The sequence below is a fragment of the Penicillium canescens genome, assembly GCF_028828765.1.
Source record: "Penicillium canescens strain IBT 15451 chromosome Unknown utg000001l_segment0_segment0, whole genome shotgun sequence".
In the NCBI taxonomy this organism is placed as follows: Eukaryota; Fungi; Ascomycota; class Eurotiomycetes; order Eurotiales; family Aspergillaceae; genus Penicillium; species Penicillium canescens.
Window position 1 is genome coordinate 2439954 of NW_026703963.1, and position 25952 is coordinate 2465905.

Genomic DNA, 25952 nt, shown 5'->3' on the forward strand with positions numbered 1-25952 from the left:
GTACATAAAAAACCATTTCTATTTCTATTTATTTGATACATTTTCAATTTTTACGTAGACTGTCTATAGATCGATGGATATATCTCAATCTATACGCTAAATAAGAATGCTCGATCCGGGCCACCGCGCCAAGAATCTGGGGCACTGCACCTCCGTCATCCATCTGTCCTCTTTCCATTCTCCGACTCTCCAAGAGAACCAAAAATGGCGCCCACAATACACTCCGCCAAATTGACACTCTCGTGTCCGCTCTTCGCCGCCGACTTCGACCCGCGCAACAACGGTCTACTGCTCGTCGGCGGCGGAGGCGGCGAGGGGCGCAGCGGAGTCGGAAACAAGATCGCAAGTCCCACCTTGAAGAGAAGAATAGCCGTCTCTGTATGCCAATGCTAACTGTGGTATCCTCTATAGTTTCTTCTTGACACCTCGCGTCGCAATGAGATCACCGAGGCCGTCGAGCTGAGCCTATCGCGTGATGAAGATTCAGTGACGTCGCTGGCTGCCGCGCCGCTGGGTGGTGATGTGGCGGGCTCGCTTGTTGCTTTAGCTGGAATCAATAGCTCTGTGTCAGAGCAAAAGAAGAACAACAACCAGCACATGCGCGCGTTCCGTTTTGAGGCGCCGCGAAATAATCGGGCTGTGGCTGCTCCGCAGGATACGGAGCAATCGAACGACGAAAATAAAACAAAGGACGATAAAGATGCTAAACCTGAGGAAGAGGTGACACCCGGAAGAGCAACAGCTCTGTCGCAAGCATCACTCTTCCGCACGAAGAACAGGCCAGGCTCCTCCGATACGTACCAGCGCGTGATCAGACTCTCCCCGTGGCCGAAGGGGAAGGATAAGGAGCAACACACACGAATTGGAGCTATTGCAACTGGTCTGGCAACATCTGGTGAAATCGTGTTCTTCCGCGCCACCGAAACTCCGAGCGAGACAGATATCATTGGCCGTATCCAATTGAGCGACAATGAGGAGGCCGAGGATCTCGACTTTGCCAGTCTCGAACACGACCCCGAACAGACCGAAGATGCCCACGGCCGGTTCCTTGTGGCTTATACGAATGGAGTGGATGTCATGGTTGGCGAGATTTCCTCATCCAACAGCTCCAGTAGCTCCCCCGAGGTCCGCTGCATCTACACCATCCCTCTACCAGCCAGTGGAGCTCGCACGGCACGCCCCAAGATTCGCGCGCTGCGCTTCCTCTCTCCTCGATCCCTCCTCCTCCTGCAAAACGCACCAGACCGTGGTGGCAGCGAGCTCATCCTTCTTCAACTCCCAGCAGCCAACCAGAGCAAGTCACAAATCCTACGACGCCGCAAGCTTCCTCGGACCGTGAAGATCGGTCTGGGTCTGGATATATGCCAGCTGGGAACCAATCCTCAAGGCCAGCAACAGACCATCATCGCAGTCAGTGGCAGTGACAACTCCATTGCTCTATTCACACTGGAATATGGGCCAAAGCGCGGGTATAGCAACTTCCGCCCCTACTCAACCATCCGCGATGTACACCCCTTCTCAATGACAAAACTCACTTTCTCAACCTTCACCGCACCGTCACACCCCATAGGCCCAGAAGTCGGACCCCAGAACGTGAAGCTCGCCTCCGTCAGCATGGGCAACACAGTTGTCGTGCATACATTCCCCCTCTCCCCATTCCCAACCTCCTCCCGTACTCCCCGCTATGTCCTGGTCATGCCCGGCCCGGCCGAGATCTGGGAACTCATCTACAGCATCCTCATCCTACTCTTCTCCATCTCAGCGATCTGCTTCGCAATGCTGGCATTCGCCGAAATCCGCGGCGGCACACCTCCCTTCTTAGGCGCCGCCGAGTGGCTTCCAGTCGGTCTCCGCGATATCATCGCTGGTCAATACGTCCCGCCTCCACAGGATCGTCTGACATACCTCGATACCCTGCTTGCGCCACGCTCAAAGGGTACCACGGATATCCCCATCGTCCAAAGGCACCCGGACTCAACAGAGCAACTTGAATCCCTCCGCTCAATCCTCGACCGCGTCCACAACGCCGGAGCTGCACCTGCAGACCTGGAAACCGCCACGCCACACGCACTTTCAGTGATCGTCCGGTGCAACGAAGCAGGCCACGGCGCTGAAGAGAGCATCTTCGTTGAAACGGCCGTGTCGGCACGTCATAATGGCATCTCCGATGAGGAGAAGTTACGCGCTTGGACCGATCTGTCCGATGATGATCGGAATATCTGGAAGCAGAGACTTGTTGATGCCGGACGGTGGACCGCTGCTGAGGGTGAGAGTATTCTTCTAGGTGTTTTGTTCGGGACGGCTTGCCGGGTATTGGATGGTGCTGTTAGGACTGAATTGCCTTGATTTTGATACTGGTTGGAGAAGAAAATGTGGTTCAATTTAGGGCTGGGTGGGATTGCTGTATTCTGCTGTTGAGTGACTGGATGGTACGCTTCTTGGGTTTGTATCTCTTGGTTTACATATTGGTTTACTTCACGTCTGAATGACTTATTGGATTTATATTCAAGTCTGATCATGGAGTTGGGGTGTAGTTCATATATGAGAGCATTTATTGGGCCAATACCCCTTTCACATCCGCACCTTCATATAATCTTATGATTAACCCGAGGCACTCGAAAATGAGCAAAAAATAGGTGTAAAAAGAGAGGCCAAAGTAGGGCCAAAGTAGGGCGAAAGCAATGCGTGAAATGGTATACTCGCTTCGAGGCTTCCGCGTGGAGACGTCGAATACTTCATGGCACTGTGTACACATTTATGGCTCCTGTTGTAACGCGCATATATGGTTGAATTAGTGCCTGCACTTCTACCATTCACGAGGTTACTATGGGTTGATATGCCTGTGCTCTAGGGCATACTTTTCGGTACTTGGAGGGAGAATGTATGAAATGAAACTCAAATTTTGTTGCCTCAAAAACCTCCTATTACGAATAAGAGCTTTTAATTCCTTAAGAGACCAGAAAAAAACGGACTGAATCCGTGTCTGCGAGAGCAGCGCACAAAATACAGTGCAAGTGCAGGATCGTGAACGTCATGGGGGAAACATGGTATGTCTTTGTGCAGGGATCGAAAACAGAAAGATCAGCAAAAACAAAAGAGGGAAAATGAAAATTGAAAACAGATCGAACGCCGTGGATTATCGCCCAGGATTGTGTATGAAAGTAGCAGAGCGTCTCCAAGGAAATTGGAGAGAAACAAGCACACAACAGGAGGAGAGGGAAAACAGGGAAGAGACCGATACCGTTGTTCCTGTTGAGATCGTGAAGTAACATGAACGTGAATATCTAAACGAAGGCGCGCGTAAATGGGACCCATATGTGCTCCGGGTTGCGGTAAATGAATTACTGGCCATTAGCCTTCTTCCAGCGGAGCAGCTCCGCCAAGCTAGCCAAGCTGCAGCCCATCTGCAGGAACTCGTGAGCCAAGAGCTCGTCAGCCGTGGCGCGGCTGCGGACATCGACGCAGAGACAGACGCTCAGGAAGGCTTTGAGTTCCTTGCTGAGCTTCTCGGGCTTCTTGAGACGCGGGGTTCCGTTGGTTGCGATGAGGTAGAGGGCCTTGAGGGGCTCTTCGTTCAGGTACGGAGGTTCAGATTCAATCATTTCGATGGCCATGATTCCCAGTGACCAACAGTCGACCTTGGGGCCGTACTCCTTTTGCTTGACTACCTCGGGAGCCATCCAGTAAGGAGTACCAACCATGGTGGCACGCTTGCTCTTGGACTCGGTCAGCTTGGCGCAGAAACCGAAATCGGTGATCTTGACGTGGCCGACGCGGTCGAGAAGGACGTTGTCACTCTTGATATCACGGTGGATGATGTTCTGGCTGTGTAGGTGAGCCAATCCCTTACAGGTCTTTGCGAGGAAAGGTCAGTAATTGCGAGTAAAACAACTATTATATCCGACTTACCTCGGCACAAATGGTCGCGATTTGGTGTTCCGAAATGACTTGGTTATTGTCAATCACATCGGTCAAAGCACCACCCTCCATGAACTCCATAACAACCCAGAGCTCATTGCTCGATTCCTGCAAGAACGAGTCGAGGAAGTTGACAATGTTGGCATGCTGGCTGTCCTTCATGACAATGATCTCGTTGACGATCAACTCCTTACGGGGCTGGCTACGCAAATCCATCTGCTTGATAGCAACCTGGCATCGGGGACCGTACGTGCGGTAAAGCTCGTGAGCAACGCTCGAGGTGGCACCCTCCTTAACACGTGCCACATACACGGATCCAGAGGCGCCCTGACCAATCTTGCGTTGCTTGCTGTATGAATCGTTGGGGTTGTCCTTGGAAACGACTGACCGAAGTCGATCCATGACCTCGTTCTCGGACATGGCGGACATGCGCACCTCCTTCTGGCGCGGCTCCGGCTTCTTGGTCAAGGCAGCTTCGGCCTGGCGAACGCCATCGGGGACGTTCTGCTTGTTTCCATTTTGCTTGTTGGCAATGTTCAGAGGCTTCACAGCCTGAACAGGGGCGGGCAGACGCGTTGGAGGGGGTCCTTGAGCCTGTTGGCCCTTCGAGCCATTCTGCTGAGGACGGTTTGCGGAGCCGGGGGCGCGAGCATCGTTGGGAGGATAGCGCGAGCTTGGAGAGCCCTGACGATCTTCGGTTCTGGGAGCACCAGGGGCTCGTGGAGCGCCTTGGCCATAAGGACTCTGCGAGGGTGGCGCCGGTGCGGGTCGCTGTGCAGTCAGCTGTCGTGGGTCTTGCTGGGGACGAGCACCAGCTCCTGGAGCCTGAGGGGCTGGGCGACTTGGCTGGTAGCGGCCGTTTGTGGATGGATCCTCTCCGCCATAGCCACCTAGCTCCTGCTTGGCCATAGGTGTGCGGGTTTGGGGGATGGATTGGTTGTAGGCATCTTGTTCCTCCTTGCGACGGATATCCTCCAATCGGCGACGCTCCTGCTCAGCCAGCTCCTTGAGGTGATCGGCTTGTTTCTGCTGTTCGGCGGCACGCTCAGACTCTCTGCCTTGCGATGGGGAGGAAGCCGAGCGCATAGAACCGTCAGATTGCTTCGACTGGCCGCTATCCAGACGCTGCATAGGCCCTGGTGGGGGAGGTCGTGGGGGCGCGATAGAATTTCCGACACTGCTGCCGTATGACTTGGATCCATTGCCGGAGGGTGTGTTCATACCAGCGTAATATTGCGGGTTCTGCTCACGCATCTTAATATCCGAGTAGAATTCGAGGACCTCGATGACGGCTTGTGGGTTCTTCTTGTAATCCTCCTTGGTAATGGCTGAGGCAGTCAGAAGCTTCTCCCACTCTGGAGGCAAGCCTACAAAGGCACCAGTCTTGGGGTCGAATCCGACATGAACACGGTGACTGAAGTTGGTCGGGTTGCTGACTCCACCCATACCAGGGCATCGCTCGTAGATCTTGTCGATCCATTCGTAGATTTCATCGTCGGACTTGACTTCACAAGTGATGGTTTTGGTCGGCAGGTCGCGAGTAAGGAGGGCAGATTTGGACGAGGCATCCTTCGGGTTGGCCAGACGAGTGACCTCGAAAGCCATCTTAGACTCCTCTGAACGAGCCACTGCGGTAACAGATGAAAGTGGGAAGGAGATTACCACCTTGCTCGAGTCATTCTTCAAGAATTCGAGTTTGTACTCGCGCAAGATCAAGTATCGCGAGTTCCATGTGGCCAAGAACTTGTCTTCTTTGCAGCGCACATGGCCCTCCTTGATAATAGTGATTCCACTTTGGGTATTGCTCCGACTCATAGCGAGAGACGGGCTACTGGTATTGGGGAACAGCGAAAGATTGGCGGATCCCGGCGCCGGTGTACTTGGCGAGTCCAGGGTCATCTGGCCAAAAGAAGCAGTGGTATTGTTGGTCGGCAGAGTCAACTTGGGAGGACGATCGGTCGGGGGACGGGGAGCGGGCCCCGGATTCATGAACTGATCCGGAGTGTACATGTTGCTATGCATTGTGAGTGGCATGTCTAGAGTAGAGGAATGGAGTGACCAACTTTCCATACGAAGTCATGATTCAAGGGGGAACGAATGCGCCGAGACCTCCTGAGGTCAGGACTAGTATAGTACACAGTTAGTCCAGGGGATGGTTTCACAAGTACAGGCACAGGCACAGGCCCAGCTTTGGTCTGATGCATATACAAACAAGGCATCGAGTGCATTGCAATGGGAGGGGTAGAAAGACAAGGATCATACCAGAGAAATAATCAGGAGCCGTCCTCGCACTGCGAGGATGCTCAACGAAACGCAGTGATCAAAGCGAAAGAGAAAGGTGAAGTTGGTGGGGGGAAGAAGGTGAAAGGGGTCCCCTGAGATGGAGACGTTCATCTACAGAAAACAAGCCTCTGCCAATCACGGGAGAGATTCACGGAACAGGAACATGGGAGATGAATGTTGATATTTTTCATAGTGATCGCATATGCTACAATGATTGTCTTATTGTGTCTATGGCTCTCCAAAGGGATGGTTGAACTTCAATAATCCATTCAGTCCTCCAACCCACCCTTCGTGGGCCTCACAGCCCACACTTCTCCGCATAACGCTGGGTATACCACCCTGCCATTCATTCTCGCCATGACGCATCTCCTCATTCCAAACTCGAACTTCCATGCCAACTGCCATCCCTTGGCCCAGATTGACCCCGTCCAGACTGACTTCAAGTTCGCGCCCGCGGTTCTTCTCGCTGAGTCGCAGTGTGATAGGCGTGCTGGAGGGGAGGACCAATGGACGGAAGCTGAGGCTACGAGCACAGATCGGCGTCAAGAGAATAGCTGGGACTAGCGGATGCACAATGCTCCCCCCACTGCTGAGGCTGTATGCAGTACTCCCGGTCGGGGTGGAGATGATAATGCCATCAGCCACTGCTTCGGTCAGGAAGCGCCCACCAACAAACACATCCACCACTGCCAAGTGTGGTTCCTTGCCACGGTGAATGAGGAGCTCGTTCATCACATAAACCCCCTGACCCTGGTCTGTTTTAGTTCGGATTGGGGTAGTCTCGGCGCCGTCGGCGGTAAAGAGCCCAACTTTCAGCCGATTGCGCATAAGAATGCGTGCACCGCGTGTTGAGCCCATAGATTTGCCCCGAACAGAGGACCATCCAGTTGGGCCCATCTCGGATTCATGCCCTGACAACTCCGTTCCTGTGGGCTTCTCAAGCACAGGAGTGCGGTCTCCTGCCCCAGCCCCAGACATGTAGACCTCTCGGAAGGCTCTTTTGAATTCTGAGAATTTCCATTCACTCAGAAACCCTAGTGTGCCCATGCTAAATGACAAGACGGGGGGGACATTTGAGCAGGTTGCGAAAAGCGAGGAGGCATGTAATATGGTGCCATCCCCGCCTAAAGTCACCGTAAGGTCAACTTTCTCATGTAATGCGGTTGGATTCTTGTCGAGGCAGGCTGAATAGACCGGAAAAGAGAGTGACGAATGTACTTCAGCGGCGGTCTTCGACTCGAGAATAACTCGGATGGATGGGTATGCGGAGGAAATATGACTGAGAAAATGAGCCTATGCAATCACTCAAAGGAGCTATGGCTTACTTGACGAATTCAATCAAAGAATCGGTCACAGCTGGGGCGCAATCCTTGCGCACCAGGAAGATGTTGCGTGGCGGTGCCGGCCACTGAAGAGATAGGAGCTCCCCATCACAAGATTCTAAGAGAATCAGCCTCGAATCAAGCAGATGACCATTCAGGTCACCTTAAAAGACCCACACCTTGGTATTTTGGTATCAGGCGCTGAGATAAAGCGCCGATGTCTTTGATCTCGTGACGCGGAATGGATGTGGAGAAGCAGCGAAAAGAAGTGCGGAAGATGCGCTGCATTGTAAAGAAGGTAGGGCTACCGAAGTCATACGTATCAGCCAGAAGACCTCGAGTTGGGTTTATTGGCGCTCACATCAATGCGCCATCTTTCAGCCCGGCTGTCCAGATGGGATGCAAGTGTAAGGTTGGTAAAGTAAAGGATCCAACACTGAGGAGAGAGAGCTATGGAGAGCTAGGCGGAGTAAATAGTTGACCGCCTTGGGAGTGACGTTACGAGGGTTGGGTCGTCACGGGTCCTGATCTACTAAGTCCGAGCCCACATTGTATTCTCACTCCCGGCCTTCCGGTCATGGATCATTTTGTCCTCTAATTTCTAGTCTCTAGTCTTTATCTGACGCGTTGGTCGTCCCTTTATCCACATCTGACCCCTTCATATCGCGTGGGCTCGGAGCTTCCCTCGCATCGGAAACCTCAGCTCTCAGAACTCTGATCTGACTCCTCCAGCTTCAAGGATCTCCGGATCTCCAGATCCCAGATCTCTCTACCATGGAATCAGCCGAGAGTCGACAGCGGCACCCAGTCACAGATACCAACGAGCTTCAAAGACTCTCCACCAAACCGCCCTCGGAGCCCCGTCTCAAGCATGGCGTTCCCATGCAGGTCCTGCGCTCCCTGTTGCTGGCAACATGGTTCAACTGTTGTTGTGTGGCCATCTGCGTGACACAGGTGATCGGCTCGCCGCTATATTTCATCAACAAATATTGGTACTATTCATATATGGCATACACAAAACAATGCTTTGGGCTGGTCATCACGGCTGCTACTCATTGGGCCTCTCCAACGCTCTTCCGGGTCAGTGGTGATGCCAGTGTCCGTGGTCAAATTCATCTCTCAAAAGATGGACTGCTAGAGACATGTTTCCCAGAACGCCTAGTCATGATCTCGAACCACCAGGTCTATACCGACTGGATCTACCTTTGGTGGGTTGCATATACAAACATGATGCACGGCCGCATCTTCATCATTCTAAAGGAGTCGCTTAAGTATATTCCCATCGTGGGCACGGGCATGATGTTCTACGGTTTCATCTTCATGGCTCGCAAGTGGCAATCTGACAAACCAAGGCTTCAGCATCGTTTGGAAAAGTTGAAGACACGCCTTACTGGATCTAACTCAGCCCGCCCACAGTTTGATCCAATGTGGCTTCTAATCTTCCCCGAGGGAACAAACTTGTCCACCAATACAAAGGGCCGCAGTGACGCATTCGGAAAGAAAATGGATCTGCCGTCCTTCAAGCATCAGATTCTTCCGCGTTCTACGGGGCTGTTCTTCTGTCTCCAGCAATTACGAGGAACCGTAGATTGGGTGTATGATTGCACTATCGCCTATGAAGGGCCACCGTATGTTCCTTCCTCTAACCTTCTCGCCATTATTACTCACAGTTGGTTGCTTGCAGTAAGGGAAGCTACCCCGATAAATACTTCACACTCCGCTCCACATTCCTCCAAGGACGACCGCCAACGTCGGTCAACATGCATTGGAGGCGTCTCGCTGTTTCCAAGATCCCTCTCGATGACCAGAAAGACTTTGAGGCCTGGCTGACAGAGCGCTGGGCCGAGAAGGATGAACTCCTGGATCAGTACTTCGAAACTGGTCGTTTCCCATCTGAACTGGCTGGTTCGATCAAGGCCGACAACGCAGTGGATGGACAGGCAGTTGCTGCATCGGCTGGCTATGTAGAGTCCTACGTTCGTCTACACCGTTGGATCGAGCTTGGTTTGATCTTTGCGGTTCTGCTCAGCCTTGCTCTCATTTGCAGATTCATCACCAGCTGGCTGTGAGTTGGACATTTTGGACTTGCCGTACCTAGATATCCCCCTAGAATCAGTAAAGGACAATTCTATTAGCTCTCATTTATATTCATATTCATTTCTATTGTCCCTTTTGATGTCGCTATTGAGGATGGCATTTATTGTTGAAATGTGGCTGATGTGGCGGTGCGGGCCAGCCACTCCGATTCAATTCTCAACTTCTCCATCGCCGCGCTGTTAACCTCCGAGCCTCACTTTCGCGTTTTCTCCGACTTAGGGGTCGCTAACCTCGTTCGACCCAAACTTGACCTTATTTTGATGGACCGCTTCACCTGATCATGAGTTGAGCTCCAACGATTCTACATTCATTCGCAAAGTGGCCTCATCCCTCCCAACGCCTTCAAGATGGCGCCTCTCGAAAATGGCCATTCCAATGGCCTGAACGGAGACCCCATTTCCTCCGCGAGCCCCCTGAGCAACATTCGCTTTTCCGATATCCCCGATGCCATCGATATTCCCGCATCCAGTTTCGACAGTGAAGTCGAAGTCAGCTTGCTTGAGCTCCCCGACGACCCGACCGAGCTTTGCACTCTTCTGGAAAATGAAAAAGCGGCCAAAAACTTCTGGGTGATAATTGCGCTCGCTTATGCGAAGCGAAAGCAATTCGATCATGCTATCGATATCCTAAACAAGGGTCTAGCCTCTGTAGCCCACGGAGCAACAAAGGAGAAACTCGGCTTGCTGGGCTGGGTCTGCTGGCTCCTCATGCTGAAGAGCCGATATGCTCCGCGAGTCGCACCAGATGGCGAATTGTATTCAGAAGCAAAGACAAAGGATCACTACCTCCAACTGGCGACTTCAACGTTGAACGAGGCATCGCGTCTGAACCCGGCTTATCCACCTCTCTTCCTGGCGCGTGGCGTCCTCTGTCTCCTCCGCGCATCGCTATACCCTCCCCGTGCCGTTCGACCGGGCGCCATCGATACCTCCGAACGAGTCGAATCCCTGCGCCAGGCTCTGAAATGCTTCGAGGAATCATCCAAGGCCTTCGGTGGCCGGAACATCATGGCTGTCATGGGACGTGCTCGGGCTCATTACATGCTGGGAAGATACGCGGAAGCACTCGAAGGATACCAGAAGGCTCTGGTTAAGATGCCTAACATCACAGATCCAGACCCACGTATTGGTATTGGATGTTGCTTGTGGCAACTTGGCTTCAAGGATCAAGCCAAGACAGCTTGGGAGAGATCACTGTCTCTGGTAAGCTTGCGACTGTCAGCCTTGGGTTGATATACAGTAACTGACAATTGCTATGCAGAACCCCGAGTCCAAGGTTGCCAACATCCTCCTCGCAGAATATTACCTCTACGACAGCTCCCGCCGAGCCACCACCGACCCTATGTTTGGCTCATTATACAAGGTGGCCATGACCCAATACACCCAAAAGGCATTCAAATTGGACAAGGAATACCCGATGACCTGCTCCTTGTTCGCCAGTTACTTCCTCCTGCGCAAACAATACCCAACTGTCGAGACATTGGCACGCAAGGCAATTGAACATACAGATGTTATGCCTATTGCAAGTGACGGTTGGTACCTCCTTGGCCGCAAGTCGCACTACGAAGGCGATGCTGCCCGTGCTGCCGAGTTCTACAACCGTTCCGACCAGGCCCGTGGTGGAGGTGACAAGGGCTACCTTCCTGCCAAGTTCGGCGCTGTGCAGATGCAGATTTCGAACAAGGACTTCGATGGTGCCAAGTTCCGACTGGAGAAGATTGTCCAGCAATCGAAGAACCCGGAGGCGATGATTCTTCTAGGTGCAATTCATGCGGAAGAGGTCTTCGCCGCTCAGAAAGCTGGTAGCAAGGAAGACAAGTCGACTGAGATCAAGCGGGCCACCACTCTCTTGGAGTCTGTGCGCTCCATGTGGAAGGATGAGAAGCAAAAGCTTTCGCCTGATGAGTCCGTTTTGGTCTACCTTTCTCGTCTCTATGAGAGCACGGCTCCAGATAAGAGCATGCAGTGCCTGACCCAACTGGAGCAGATCCAAATTGCTAGCATTCCCGAAGACGCTCGACCGGAGGGCATCGAAGATGAGGACTCAATGAATGCTGCTCTCAGAGAGAGTTTGCCGCCACAGCTTCTCAACAACATGGGATGTTTCCTGTACCAGAACGAAAAAATTGCATTGGCCCGTGGCATGTTCCAGTCCGCGCTGAACGCTTGTGTGCAATCCGAGGGCAAAGAAGATGGCACTGACACCGACGCGCTCATCACGACAATCAGCTATAACCTGGGTCGAACATACGAGTCAGCTGATATGTGGGACGAAGCCAAGAAGGTCTACGAAGGTGTTCTGGAACGTCACAGTGATTACACGGAGGCCAGCGCGCGCCTGACTTATATCGCTCTGCGTGAAAGCCCCACGGAAGAGGGCCCCAAGAGGATTGCCCAGCTTTACGAAGCTGAAAATACAGACGTGGAAGTTCGTGCACTGTTTGGATGGTACCTCAGCAAATCAAAGAAGCGAGTTGCCAACATTGCTGAAGATGGCGAGCAACGTCACTTTAAGCACACGCTGCAGTATTACGACAAGCATGACCGGTATGCGTTGACTGGAATGGGCAATGTGCATCTCGTTGCCGCTCGTGACATGCGCCGTGGCACTGACCAGGAGAAGGAAAAGCGCCGCAAGATCTACCAGCGTGCGGTTGAATTCTTCGATAAGGCTCTGCAGTTGGACCCCAAGAATGCGTACGCTGCTCAAGGTATTGCAATCGCTCTCATCGACGACAGGAAAGACCACAGTGCTGCTGTGCAAATCTTGTCCAAGATCCGCGACACAATCAAAGACCCCAGCGTCTACCTCAACCTGGGCCATGTGTTTGCGGAGCTTCGACAGTTCTCGCGGTCAATTGAACACTACGAAACCGCATTAGCCAAGGATCGTGCCCGCGATGTGCAAATCCTGGCCTGTCTCGGCCGTGTATGGTGGCTACGAGGCAAGCAAGAAGCGAACTTGGCAGCCATGAAGACAGCACTGGACTACGCTCAGCGTGCCCGCACCGTCTCTCCCGACCAACTTCACTTGCAGTTCAACGTCGCTTTCGTCCAGAACCAGATCGCCTCTCTCGCTTACGGTCTTCAATCTACCCAGAAGACCCTCCAGGACGTCCAGGAAGCCGCAGATGGTCTCAAGGAGGCCATTGAAACCTTCGAGCGTCTTTCCAAGGAGAAGAACCCGCCATACCCCAGCGCCGCATTAGAGCAGCGAGCAAACATGGGTCGCACAATCAGCAAGCAACTCGACCGAGCCATGCAGAGCCAGAAGGAGTACGAGGAGAAGAACGCCGCAAAGCTCCAGCAAGCACGTGAAGCCCGCGAAGAAGCACAGCGCATCCGCGAAGAGGAGCTGCGCAAGGCACAAGAAGTTGAGACGGAGCGCAAGAAGCGCATCGCCGAGGAGCGTGCATTGATGGTAGAAGAGGTCCAGCGCCATGCCGCCAAGCGCGCCGAAGATGAACGCGCTCGTGAGGAAGCCGAATTGACCGCCGACTCCGAGACCGGTGAGCAAGTCAAGCGCAAGAAGAAGCCCGCCGCCAAACGCAAGAAGAAGGGTGGAGACGACTTTATTGCCGATGATGAGGATGGCGAGGCTGCTCGCAGCGCCGCTGAGAGCGAGGGTGAGGCGGCACCCAAGAAGCGTCGTCGTCTGGGACGTCGCTCTGAGGGCAAGGCTCAGAGTGGAAAGGCTCAAACTCAGAATCAGAGCAAGTATAAGAGCAGTGAGATGGTTGTGGACTCGGACGATGAGCCTGCATCACCGGGCGCAGACAAGGATGACCTGTTTGGCGATGATGAGCCTGCACAGGAAGACTCTGCTCCCCGTCGTCGGGGCAAGGCTTCTCGTCGCATTGCGGATGACGATGATGAGGACGAGGAGGCACCTGCTGACAACGACGATGACTTGTTCGGCGAGGAAGAGCCCAAGCCTGCCGAGGACACCGAGATGCAGGATTGAATTGCCATATTACATTTACTTCTGTTTTCTTTCCGTCTTGATTTCCAATTTCCAATTTCCCAGGCGTTAGGGAGGGATGGCATTCAATCTCATTTGATACTTACCTCCGATATTTGTTCAGCAGACGGGGTTTCTTCCATGTGTAATTATTAGCCTGATCGTTCTACAAAAATGCATTTTTTTCCCTCGCACCAGACCGTCTAAGACAGTATGCAAAATTAAAAACATTACTCGAACATTACATACCCTACATCCCTGTAGAACGATGCAACAAATCCCAACGCCACAAAGCCACAGGACCTCGGTACCGAGCTTGTACATCTAAACCCATAACGAAACAGAAACAGAAACAACCCCTATCCGCAGAAAGGAAACACTGTCGGACTTCCATCGGAAGATCCTGAGACCAGATCTAGGCACACTACATGGACAAGGATCAATATATTAAACCCGCAAATTAAATGTCCGAGCCCACAAGCGAGAAACGCCAAATGACGGTTAACCGCACATGCGCCAGATCTGGTGGATGTCCGTGCAAATGTTTACCGAGATAAGAGAGCTTAATAGATTTCAGCTGTAGTAGATGTAACGCTGATATCTTATGGTCCCAGTCATCCTGGTAGGGTATACTGTACTATACTATGTACGGGCCAGACAGAAGGGCTGGCTATGTTGGTGTTGGTTTTGCTCGTGTGCTCAATGGTCGGATTTATTCTGTACTATAACTAACCCTAGACTAGTCTATGGGGCTACCTAACTAACTTCTAAGTTAACTTACCTCGGTGCGACATGGGTGTTATGCAGGTTGATGCGCGATGCGGGCTGTGCAGGACTAGGGAGATGTCAGCGTGGGATTGGGCCTCTGGTCTTACTTTTGTAGTGTGCTAAGGGAGATTTAATTATTTCCGGTATTATAATGTTATAATATCGTAATGCTGTGTAATATTCTGTGCTTATTCTGTGTTTATTTGTTGCTTAGTATGCCTCTGTTGTGTGTAGAGGGGTTAATCTATGGTAGGTTAAACATGCACCAAGTTGAGTCCACGTAGCCCTACAATACATTCTAGACCAAATCCCACAGATCACAATTCAATAGTAATAAGAATACATCATCCATAGCGGATATGTCGACATGTAAAATACCAGTCCATTCAGCAAGTGAGACAATGTCTAATGTTTGCCCTAATGCACCAGACCCTTCTGTTTAGGTAACAAACCCACAAGGAACAGCGCAGCACCAATTCCCAAATATGGACCAAGGATATACCAAGGATATTCAAACACCTCATAGCCCAGACGCACACTGGACTCGGGTATCCACCTACCACTGCAGCTAGACAGAGAGGGTATAGTACAGTGAGTCCAGCACCTGTTTGGACGGTTTCAATGATTTGGTTGCATTTCTTCCCATGTCCTGCGAGACCGAGCTTGAATGAGATGGATTGGCAGACGTCGATGGCCAGTTGTTTGGTTAGAGATTGGATCTTGTAGTATTGGTCTTCTGGGTATCTTTCACTAGAGATGGCCGTTTGGTTCGTAGAAGATTTCAGGTGTGACAGCGGGATACTGTTGACCAGAGTGTGAGTGCAGCGATAGTTGTTTCAAACATTGCATGCTTCGATGGAGGTATAGATATGGAAATATCCATCGTAGTGAGGGATGTGCCGACTCGCATTGACATGTGTCCTATTCCTTCCGTTCCATGTTCCAATGTTAAAGGGAAAGTTAGCGAAAAGTCCGCGAGCAAATTCCTCGAGTTTGAGTCAATTTCCATGGCCATTGTAATACCTTTGGATCATTCTAAATAACAGCGTTCTTAATGTCAGACTATAGATTGCAAAACCTCGCGGTCATTTTCACTAGTTGATTTTTATAAACCCCGAGAAGATCTGTCAAAAGTGTAGGAGTCATCCGATCATGGGAGTTGATCATAACCTCTAGAAACTGTTCTTTCTAAGACAATCCAAAAGCTTATATGTATTAGCTATAGTATTAACCAACAGGATGAATCCGCTTCTTGCCACTATATTTCTGAGTGTGTTGAACATGTTAAAACCACCTTGGCATTGGACCTGCTCTACTCCACTGAGCTCAAGCAATGCAGCAGCACCGTGTGTATGTCCATGGATTATATCTGAGCGAGATCATAGACAGAGATATAGTCGAAGAGCAATGCAGCTGTCTGGTAAATAAGACCTTATAGTATCGTGATCAGGCTACTGCATTGGAGATTCAGAGCGTAACTATAGAAATACTGGCTTGCTCAGATGTGTCGTTAAATCCACTCTCTTCTATAGAAATTGCTTCGCAGTATGAGGATATAAACGGTGTTTGCTTTTTCGTTTTGATTGTCTGATTGCAGTGACAGAGATACTTTTGATGCTCTCATACCTACATATTTTTCAGTGATGAGGCTCGATTGTCGGCACGGTATCTCCTATTGGAGGTCCTTGTTATCCTACCTACCTTTTGCATTGCTCTTTGGGTATCACCCGGACATGGATTCAGCAAAAGTCAGGGTGGGTAGCTTTGGTTATTTCTTCTCTTTTTCGCGTGATAGATTCCTGTTGCTATCTGGCTACGATATCCAACCCAACCTCGACGAAACTCAACATCATATGGGCTGTCTGCAACTCGACTGGATTGTCGCCATTGACTGTGGCATGTGCTGATCCCTTATCCCGTGCATAAGTAATTCAGTATCTTTCTCTCTGTAATTACGAAGTCTAACTATTTTCTCTTCTAGAAACGAAACTTTGAAGCAAAGGTCCGGAAAAGAGGTTCATCGGCGCTTGTTCTCTTTAGTCAAACTCGCCACTCTAGTAGCAGTGAATCTAAGCATTATCGGTGCAACAAAGAGCTCCAACGGTGTCCACGCTGGTCCAACAAATTCACTGTCCAAGGTCGGGGTGGTTATAATCCTAGTTGCTTGGGCCGGCCTAGTCTTTTTACTATTTTTGATTGGAATGCGCTACCGTCAAATCGAAAATAGGGAACATAGACTAGTCCTTTTGTGGGACTGTCAGCTCCTCTTCTATTCATTCGCAATGTCTACTCGCTCTTGGCGGCTTTCTCGGATGAAATCGAAATTCAACATGATCACCACGCAAATCCCACTATTTTGTTGGTCATGGCGGAGGACATTACTATCGTTGGGATTTGCCTAGGCACTGGTCTTACATTGTCTGCACCAGATGTTGTCACTAGTTACCATCTGCTCATCAGGTAGGTCATCTTCTCACTCTTAAAACAAGGGAGGGACTAATCTAGATTTTCTCTTCAGGCAAGAAGAATAAGATCCCATCGCATGGTATGCTTATAAATCTAGACCAAACAGTATAACTTGCAATATTTTCTAATTAGTTTAGAATTTTTACAGTTTGAGGATTCCCTGGTTCTTCAAGGATGCGACGTAACCTTGTTACGGTTAAGCTTGATTTGTAGGAGTATATATATCTACAAACACCGGCCAGTTACGTTGTAATTTTTATTCTATCCAACGAATGGGGTTGAACAAATATATAATTCTCTACTTTAAATTCTGCATTTACCTATCCCGTGTAAATCAAGGGGTAATCGACGGCCAGGGCCAGCGTAGGATCGAGTGAACAGATGATATCAACGGATGTCGCCAAGGGTTGGTTCACCGCCAAAACAGTTAGTGATCGTCAACACCAATCTCTACAGCACCTCTCTTCCATCTGCATTTGGAAAACACTACAGTACAAGTTCAGTCGACGGAGCCTATATTTTAAAGTCTCTTCAGATAACCCCACCATCCCTACTGCAACATCCAATTGAACTAAATTACCGCAAGTGGACATCCAATCTAGCGCATCTACTCATATGTCATCGACCGGACATCTAGCCACGACACTTTTTAAAAATGCCTACTCAACTAGCGCTAAGTGGGCACAACCAGTCCTGATCATGACAATTCCTGCAGCACGTCAGTTACCATGCCGCAAACATCACACCAGAACCCAGGTACTTAACACCCTGGCCGTCTTTCGTGGAGATTATCCACCCCCTCCTCCATTCTCCCTGCCAGACTAGGGCAAGTTACGTTAGACCCCAGTTCCTTGTCGGTGAGTGCAGCCCAGTATATAGGAGGCCGTAGAGACTAGCTCGGCCTATACAGCAACCCAATCCAGTCCAACATCTAACATATACACTAGTCGCATTCTATCAAAATGCGTTACGCATTCGCAGCTCCCGCTCTGCTGGCCGTGACAGTCGTCGCTGCACCTGTCTCTAAGCGCGACGAAGACGTGAATATCAACAACTTGGGCGTCGATAACCTCGATGTTCTCCCTCAGGTTTCAGTCAACGACATCCCCAAGCGTTCTGAGGATATCAGTATTGACGGTATCACTCCTGGTATCGGCGTCCCTACCCTCCTCATCCCCCGGGAAGATGGTGATGATGTCAAGCGTGAAAAGACCCTGATCGACAGGGATGGTGACGATGAGCAGCAAGAGGAAAGCAATGCCGGTGAACTCGGTTTGGGCTTCCTTGGTTTTAGCAAGCGCGAGGAAACCCTGACCGATGGAAGTAACGGCGATGGCGACCTCCTTGACATCATTGACCTTCGTAAGCGTGGTGATGGCAACGGTGAGACGGTCGATGACAGCGACAGTGGCCCGCTCGACCTTGGTCTTCGCAAGCGTGAAGATATCGCGGATGACGACATTGACAAGGAAATTGGCGAGGTTATTAAGACGTCTAAGGGGGTTGTAAAGCGTGATGACTCCCTGTTTGATGACAACATCCTTGGCGGACTTCTTCGCAAGCGTGAGGAAGCTCTGCTCGGTCTTGACAACGACGACGATGACGACCTCCTTGGCGGGCTTCTTGACGCGGTTAAAAAGCGTGATGAAACCCTGATCACCGACGGTGACGAGAACGGTAACAAGAATGGTGACGGCGGTGTTCTTGGCTTGGTTAACCTTGGCAAGCGTGAGCAGGACAGCGACATTGGAGGAGTTAGTGGAGTTGATATTGGCACTCCTGTCTTGGACGCTGTCAACATCTAAACGACACATCTAAGGGCTCAGATTTGAGTATGTTCCCTTTCATCATCAAGCAAACAACGCGAATGTACAAGCTAGCAACTGAGCGGCTTATTTGATGGGAGTGAGACAAAAGGAATTGGCGTTATGGAAAGGATATGATTTACGTTAAGCTTAATGTCTAATACCCAGTATAGGCTATACCTCTAATGGAAAGAACTTCTTTAATCTCACAGTAGATTAGGCGATGGCACAACTAGTAGATGCAATAGTCCGATCCGATGTATCAATACAGGAAAATGACCAGTTCAAAGAAACCCAAACATTGAAAGGGATCCCTGCACAAACAACAGGGGCACACAGCCGTACAATCCCTGCCAGTCCACCGATCAATGCCAGGTTACATTCGACATTCAACAGGATCTTCCATAGTCGCACATAGTGGCATAAATAGTGAACAGCCGACTAGTTCAAAAGCATGACGACTATTGCGGCTATTAATGGGATTAGCCCCAGCACTTACGTCGATAGTGTTATTTTGCCCCCATCAAAACTCCACAGGTGGTTCTAACGGGCGATACACTATACTTTACCCAGATAAGCGACCGTTAGCTGTCCAATAATTTAATTAAATTCTACTAGTTAGCACTAGGCAGCGATTGTATGACCTAGTGCCTAGAGTGATCCTGCCTTGTGGCAGGTTACATACGGAACATTAAAGAACTGCTTGGCGACATTGATCAATCGACTGTCGTAATAATGCTGTAGTCATATTGCACTGTAAAATAAAAACCATCCAAGCGAAGACATGTCGATCTCGGGAAGTGGCCAGGGGAGCACACCGAACGCGTTCGTGTTTTGAGCTCGAACCAACAATTAGCTTAGACCTGATACATAGTCCCAAAGTCAAAGCGAAACGTGCCTCGAACCTTGGGTGTATCGAGAGTTCCAGGGGGTATTCTAGCTTCGGCTTTTAGGCTCTAACATAGACTGTTATGGATTGAGTTAAGGTTTTCTCATTTTTGATCTGGAGATACTAGGGCTGAATCCCTAAAAATATGGAAAGTAAAACTACGGAGCTGTACTCTCTGTCTCGGAATGCTTATCCTTCCTCCAATTTCGGGGCATCTTCTATTTCTGCAGATCTGGCCTGGACTTGTGGGAATGGGGCGTGAGACGCTTGGACCTGAGAACTCGGTTGTTCGCCGATGACGAGATGATCATCGTGGACGCGAACCGCCGGTGGAGATTTGGACCTTCTAAATTGGGATGATAGTGAAAGTATAAGAGTATAGGAGTAACTACAGTACGTACCTAGTAGTAAGCATTTGAGGCATATAGCCTAAGTTATATGTATTGTGGTACCTGCATGTACTGGTACACACATGTACCTGGTCACTGTCAGCACTACGTGGTGTACTTCGTGGTACTCGCAGACACTTCTAGACGAGATCGTCAGGAGTCCCGCAATACTAGCGCAATACCAGTCCCGTCTTTTGTTTCGAGTCTCCCCACTGGATTTACAGTACAATACAGTATACATACAAGCAGTGTGCAGTGATGGTGAGTAGACGTAGTACGGAATACTACCTCAGGTATATGTACATGCACATACCATATACTGAGACAACGTTTCAACTTCATGTAAGTTCATGTAAGGGAAACACATTTCACATTCTTCAGCTTTCAGAAGTTTGAAAGTTGTTTTACCTTCCCACTAACTTATATTTACATGTACAGAGAGATAGGGGAACGGCACCCTCCGAGGCGGCAGCCCCCACCGATCATCCCCTACAGGAACAGGAACAGGAAAAGACAGGAACGGACAGGAATACGATCAGATCCTTGCTCGTGCTTCGACAGGGATGTATGGAAGAACATATGCCGAGCACATGGGTAAGTGTAATACAAAGACATTATGGATCTCCACTGCCGAATTCCGTAGATTGCGATCGGTCTTTCCAAGCCCTACTCAAAAAGCGAACTAAAACACTAGACTATCATGAGATGAAAAACCGTTGACCGAGGCTCCGCTGGGACGCGGGGAAAAGGCGCTTCGTGGCTGGTCTCGGGCTTTACGCAAGGATATGGAAATTGGAAGGAATATTGTCCGAAATTGAAACAGGAAAAGAATTGACAGTGGAAAAGTGGAATATAAATGTGAATTATGCTCTGTGGGATATGAGAGACCGGCACACTCCACTTGAGTTGATTACATGAAAGAACAGTGTACAGTACGTGTAGAAATGAAGGATACTCTTCTATATCTATATCTCTACATCTATATCATCTACAAGTAGGATCATAACAGTCTACTGTCTACAAGTATATCGACGCGGTGAATTGGGATACACGTACCGGGCGTATCAATCCGTTGATACCTGCCAAAAGCGGCCTAATGCAAGTCTTGTTCCCCACAATCTCACACGTTCACTTGGGCCCTGAAGGGCACTAGAACCGTTGTGTTTCGGCTCCGTGATGCTGGGATTCTTGTTCCGTGGTCTACTGGTCTACCTATACCCCTCCAGCCTTCTGTCTAGTCTGCACTGGTCGACTCTGTCTAATGTATGGCGGTAACTCGCATTGTATATCTAGCAAATATATAACAAAGAGCAAATAAAATGTAAAAAAGGAGGAAATATGAAAATAAACAAAAAGGTAAAAATAAATATAGAATAAATACAATACAATACCAGATCATAAAATACCCCTGAACCAGCCGTGTATCGAGTCTCTCTTCATTTATCTCCCGGCTCTCCCTCCTTTTTACCCACGGGGGATCTCCAGATGTTTGGTCTTCACAATGTCGACCTTTGCTCCCTTCCCGGCCAAGGGCCAATGGGACGATGATATTGACCGTCCATCCACTCGTTCTTCTAATGAGCATCCAGAGCATGCGGCTCATATCCGGTCGAGGTCAACAGCTCATGTGAATAGCCCGAAGCGTCTATCAGTCTTCAGTGGCCGTTCGAGAAGCAACACCACTACCTCGACCTCGACAACCTCACGCCGATCCCCAGGTTCATCCATGACCTCGGAAGGGTCAATGTCTGATGAGCGAACCGTCTCATCGCTGGGCATGCGTGCTGATAAGGATAAGCCCTCACGGTCCTTATTGGCGCGCGGAAGTCGCATTCTGCGCCGTCAAGGTAGCAAGATCAACATCGTCGCCACGCTGGACGAGGAAGACGAGGTGGATCGGGAGAGGCCAAGGACTGAGAAAGAGCTATTTGGCCGTCGCGCCCGCCATACCGACAATCGTAAGTGCCGAGCTATCAAGCATGTGAACTCAATTGACCCAATGCAGATGAACGTCTGAAGAGCATCATCTCAGACCCATTCGACTTCCACCACTTGACTCATACCAACCCGTCGCAATTCCAGTCTTTGGATCAAACCCGTGAGAACGATCTCGTCACCGAATTCTCCGCCATCCGTGCATCTCAACGGCCCCAGACTGATCTTAAAGGCATCCGCGCCGAGGACATTCATTTCCGCAATTTCTCCACGGAAGACCTGGCCGCGTTTGGAACTGCTACCACTGTGGATGTTCCCAGTGTCAGCCCACCGGCTTCTCCAGATGGGTACCGTGGCCATGCACGTAGAGAATCTCGTGTCACCGAGAACTTTTCCCGGCCCGTCTCTCGATATCCCCGTTCATGCCCTACCACTCCCCCGCCGCCTGCGGTTCCAGAGACTCCTCCACCTGAAACTGCCGAGCCGGCTCCTCGGGCCATTGATGAGATCCTAGGCTTGTCCACTGCCATGACATATCCGGAATGCCTGCAATCTGCACAGCCAACCCGGTTCTTCAGCCCCGAGCCCACGGATGATAGTGCCAGAACCTCGTCCATGAGCAGCCACTATGATCTGGAGGACGTCCAGGAAGAGGAGGAGGAAGGAACCCGGTACTGGGACAGCCCTGAGTCTAGTATGGGATGTCCTCCCTCCTGCTCAACTTCCCAGGCCAGTCCTCGGACCAAGACCCGGTCTAGTGAGCCCAAGGCTCCACTGTCGATCAATGTGGCCGAGGAGTTGTCCAGAAAGTTTTCCGAGGCACTTGGTTCGCCAACTCTGCCCCAGCATCTTCAACATACTCCTGAAGCCCGGGTGCAGGTGACATCGCCCCCGACCTCCAGCGTGCGTCAATTCTCGTATGATGATGAAATGTACGACTCGTGGGATGCAGATATCGACTACTGCTATGAGCATGCAGCCGAATCCACCTCCAACTTTGATTGGTCGCGCACATCCCTGGACGAAGCCCGTCCACAGATCGGTGTTGCCTGCAGTGACGGTCCCTGGCTGTCACCGAAGACCCGAAACCTCCAGCCCAGCCCGTTGAGCACTTCAGCTTTACCTACGCCGGATCTGGATCCTAGTCCTGCCCAGTCGGTACCGCCGCACTCGGTCGCCACTCCTTGCGATTATGAACAAGAGTACATTGCTCGGCCCGGTGACTATTTCCCAGTCAGTTCCTCGATCCTGCCATCATCCCTTGGCAAACAACTCTCCCACGAACCGTTGTATGAGGAGTACCTGGCAACTGATGGAGAATCAGATCGTCACTATCCCTTCTCGGGCATGATGGGCAACCCCATCTCTCCCCGTAGTAGCTTCTCCCCCATCAGCAAGTGCAACTCCCAGGAGAGCTTGATGCTCTCCCGCGCGGCCTCCATCGCACGCAAGCACCGCTCCTCGGTGTCAACCACCAGCGTACCGGAGCTCATTCACAGCCTGTCCAGCAGCCGCGAGCTGATGCCGACTGACCGTTTGACTGCCGCCGAAGCTCTGGCCCGCCCTGCTTCATCTTCCAACCATCGCCAAACTAAGAGTTTGGCCGAGGCGCACCTCCTTGAAAATGCCGAGTATGCAGACTCCATGTCTCCATCCGTTCACGACCGGACCAAATCCACCTCGGAGGTGGAAGTCCGATCGATCCCAGTCGCAGCCCCGCTGCCTCGTCTTCCTCCTAAAAACCCCAACCGAAAGAAGAGCAGAACTCCATCTTACTCTCTCTTCCCAACCACTGCTCACTAGAAGTGATGGTTTATCTCTCGCTCCTGTTTCTTGGTCATTTCACCCCTTGCGTCTTATCGAGGGTATCAACTCTCGCTTCCCCTGACCCTTTGTGGTCTACGAGTCACGATCCGTGTTTTCCTTGTGTTTTTTAATCTGTCTGTTTAACATGTCTGTGTGCCATATTTTCCGTTTGTTTTGGTTTCAGCTGTGGTCGTTCTTTCATCTGCATTTCTCGGCGATCAGCGATATGGTATCTTGGAGGGGATTCGGGAAAAGAGAGAAAAAGGAACTGGAGGGAATATGGATTGGGAACATTCGCTATAGATTTTCTTTTAGAGGAGCTCAAGCTCCAATGCAGCCATTGGCATTGACTTGCGGTGAACGTAGAGTAGTAGACACGTATAACCCAAAGCGGTTAGCCCAGATGTCATCTGATCCCTATCTTATCTCACCTTTCTATTCCTCAACTTCAACTCAACTGAACAATCATGTCGTCTTCGCAGGAGCTGGTCAAGCGCCCAGATGGCCAGCTCATGCCCCCTCCTCCACCTCCGAAACGGATTAAACGCCCCGCGACTGTCCTCGACGAAGATGTCTACACCAGTACACTATCCCACATCATCGCTCGCGACTTCTTCCCAGGATTACTCGAAACCCAAAGCAAGCAAGAGTACCTGGATGCGCTAGAATCAAAAGATAAAGCGTGGATCGCAAGTTCGAAGAAGAAGTTGGCAGATGTTATGCGCACGCCCACACCAGGCTCAAACGCAAGGCGAAAGACGGACTCCGCGGGCACGCCACAGCATTTCCCGTCCAGTCGACCTGATGAAACACCCCATGGCTGGGGAGGCGATACACCCATGTCTGTGGCGTCGACATCAACATCAACGACAGATGCCCAGGAGCAAAACGTCCCCGACGTATCGAACATTGGCCTCCTCGCCTTCCAGGCAAAATACACCAGCGAAGATAACGAGTCCTTCAACAAAGTCATTGACAAGCAAAATATCAAACGCAGAGAAAAATACCCCTGGCTTTGGACCGGCAACAAAGTCCCCTCGGCCCGCCAAATCGCCCACCACAACCAAGAAACAAAGCGCATCACAGCACAAGGCGGGAATCCCGAAACGGCCCTGATCAAGCAAGACGGCCCGGCCATAAAAACAGACTTAGATGCTCGCCCTGCGAAACCAGACTCGTGGAAGACCCGCCCGGATAATACCCTCATGTTCCTTCCCTCGTCGGTAGAGGATACACACGAAACCCTCCCCCAGAAGGCAGAACTCTCGTCCCGCGCTGGCCCAAAACGAACCCTCTACCAAAACACAAGACTCCTAGACACCGAAGCCGCAGCTGCAGCAGATTCAATCCCACAATCCCCCTCTCTCTCCGCAATTCAAGACGCCATAGCCGGTCGACCCCGCCTGAATGAATCGGAAGCCATGTCCACGGCAGGAGGCGAAACACCCCGTGTAAACGGCTATGCCTTCGTCGACGAAGACGAACCTGAACCTGAACCATTCAGCTACATTTCATCCTCCAACCCCAGATCGTCGGACTACGAAGCAGACTGGCGCCTCCTAGGCCAAGCAGATAAAACACCAAACCCATTCCAACTATCCGAAACCGGTAAACGCGAAGCCCTCCATCATCGCATGGTCGATCGTGTTGCGCGCAATAAACGCGCCGAGAAGGCTGCGCGGGTGACCAAAACGCCTGTTTCGAATACGCCGCGTTTCGCTAGTAGTCCCATGTTGGGTTCTGGGACTCCTGGCTCTGTTACTTCTGCTTCTACTTCTGGTGGAACTGGGAAGCAGGGGAAGATGCTTACGCCTGCGGCGCATCGGTTGTTGAATCAGGGTGGGGGGACACCGAGGTTTGGATCCTCTGGGAATGGGTCTAGGAGGTCTGGACTTGGGAACGTTTGGTCGCCGAAGTTGACGCCGAAGAAGAAGTGATTTGATTCTTTGATTCGTGTTTCTTGCATTATACCATGGGATTTTATTACGGGCGTTATCTTTCTGAGTTACCTCACAGGTTACCTTTATAAGGCTGTATCATTGCTATGTGTATTACTTTACACAGAACTTAAAGCACGAATTAGATTTGAACAGCTACCTTGGAGAGGGTGTAAGCAGTATAAAGTCAAGTTAAGTATGACGCCCAGTACAGTATAAACATCGGAACGAACAGGAAACGGGGATTATCCGCCCGAGAAGTTCTTACCCGGCCCCGAGAATCGGCTTCACATTTAACTTCTTCACTTTGTCCAGTTATTTCGCTGAAACGCAAGAAAACTACAAAGCGATACTGTCTATTCTTCGAATATTTTGAA

General features: G+C 50.8%; 9 protein-coding genes across 9 annotated transcripts; 7 read left to right on the forward strand and 2 right to left on the reverse strand.

Moving 5' to 3' along the window:
* Positions 1 to 204: 204 nt before the first annotated feature.
* N7446_000926 (uncharacterized protein) lies at positions 205 to 2346 on the forward strand (the record flags this gene model as incomplete). The annotated part of the gene is made up of 2 exons (XM_058509693.1): positions 205 to 342; positions 412 to 2346. The coding sequence occupies 2 exons, from the start codon at positions 205 to 207 to the stop codon at positions 2344 to 2346; spliced, it is 2073 nt and encodes a 690-aa protein (XP_058378672.1).
* A 995-nt stretch (positions 2347 to 3341) lies between these two features.
* On the reverse strand, positions 3342 to 5998 carry N7446_000927 (serine/threonine protein kinase CLA4; the record flags this gene model as incomplete). The annotated part of the gene is made up of 3 exons (XM_058509694.1): positions 3342 to 3515; positions 3910 to 5932; positions 5982 to 5998. 3 exons carry the CDS (start codon positions 5996 to 5998, stop codon positions 3342 to 3344), a joined length of 2214 nt encoding a protein of 737 aa, XP_058378673.1.
* Positions 5999 to 6429: 431 nt separating this feature from the next.
* N7446_000928 (NADH kinase POS5) lies at positions 6430 to 7811 on the reverse strand (the record flags this gene model as incomplete). The annotated part of the gene is made up of 3 exons (XM_058509695.1): positions 6430 to 7480; positions 7527 to 7641; positions 7703 to 7811. The coding sequence occupies 3 exons, from the start codon at positions 7809 to 7811 to the stop codon at positions 6430 to 6432; spliced, it is 1275 nt and encodes a 424-aa protein (XP_058378674.1).
* Positions 7812 to 8297: 486 nt separating this feature from the next.
* On the forward strand, positions 8298 to 9592 carry N7446_000929 (lysophospholipid acyltransferase family protein; the record flags this gene model as incomplete). Its single annotated transcript, XM_058509696.1, has 2 exons — positions 8298 to 9151; positions 9208 to 9592. 2 exons carry the CDS (start codon positions 8298 to 8300, stop codon positions 9590 to 9592), a joined length of 1239 nt encoding a protein of 412 aa, XP_058378675.1.
* Positions 9593 to 9967: 375 nt separating this feature from the next.
* Positions 9968 to 13583, forward strand: N7446_000930 (putative RNA polymerase II transcription elongation factor (Ctr9); the record flags this gene model as incomplete). The annotated part of the gene is made up of 2 exons (XM_058509697.1): positions 9968 to 10822; positions 10881 to 13583. The coding sequence occupies 2 exons, from the start codon at positions 9968 to 9970 to the stop codon at positions 13581 to 13583; spliced, it is 3558 nt and encodes a 1185-aa protein (XP_058378676.1).
* A 2408-nt stretch (positions 13584 to 15991) lies between these two features.
* Positions 15992 to 16750, forward strand: N7446_000931 (uncharacterized protein; the record flags this gene model as incomplete). The annotated part of the gene is made up of 2 exons (XM_058509698.1): positions 15992 to 16248; positions 16330 to 16750. 2 exons carry the CDS (start codon positions 15992 to 15994, stop codon positions 16748 to 16750), a joined length of 678 nt encoding a protein of 225 aa, XP_058378677.1.
* Positions 16751 to 17776: 1026 nt separating this feature from the next.
* On the forward strand, positions 17777 to 18619 carry N7446_000932 (uncharacterized protein; the record flags this gene model as incomplete). Its single annotated transcript, XM_058509699.1, has 1 exon — positions 17777 to 18619. One exon carries the CDS (start codon positions 17777 to 17779, stop codon positions 18617 to 18619), a length of 843 nt encoding a protein of 280 aa, XP_058378678.1.
* A 2779-nt stretch (positions 18620 to 21398) lies between these two features.
* Positions 21399 to 23635, forward strand: N7446_000933 (uncharacterized protein; the record flags this gene model as incomplete). The annotated part of the gene is made up of 2 exons (XM_058509700.1): positions 21399 to 21855; positions 21903 to 23635. 2 exons carry the CDS (start codon positions 21399 to 21401, stop codon positions 23633 to 23635), a joined length of 2190 nt encoding a protein of 729 aa, XP_058378679.1.
* Positions 23636 to 24105: 470 nt separating this feature from the next.
* Positions 24106 to 25748, forward strand: N7446_000934 (splicing factor ESS-2 family protein; the record flags this gene model as incomplete). Its single annotated transcript, XM_058509701.1, has 1 exon — positions 24106 to 25748. The coding sequence occupies one exon, from the start codon at positions 24106 to 24108 to the stop codon at positions 25573 to 25575; it is 1470 nt and encodes a 489-aa protein (XP_058378680.1). The 3' UTR covers positions 25576 to 25748.
* Positions 25749 to 25952: the final 204 nt, after the last annotated feature.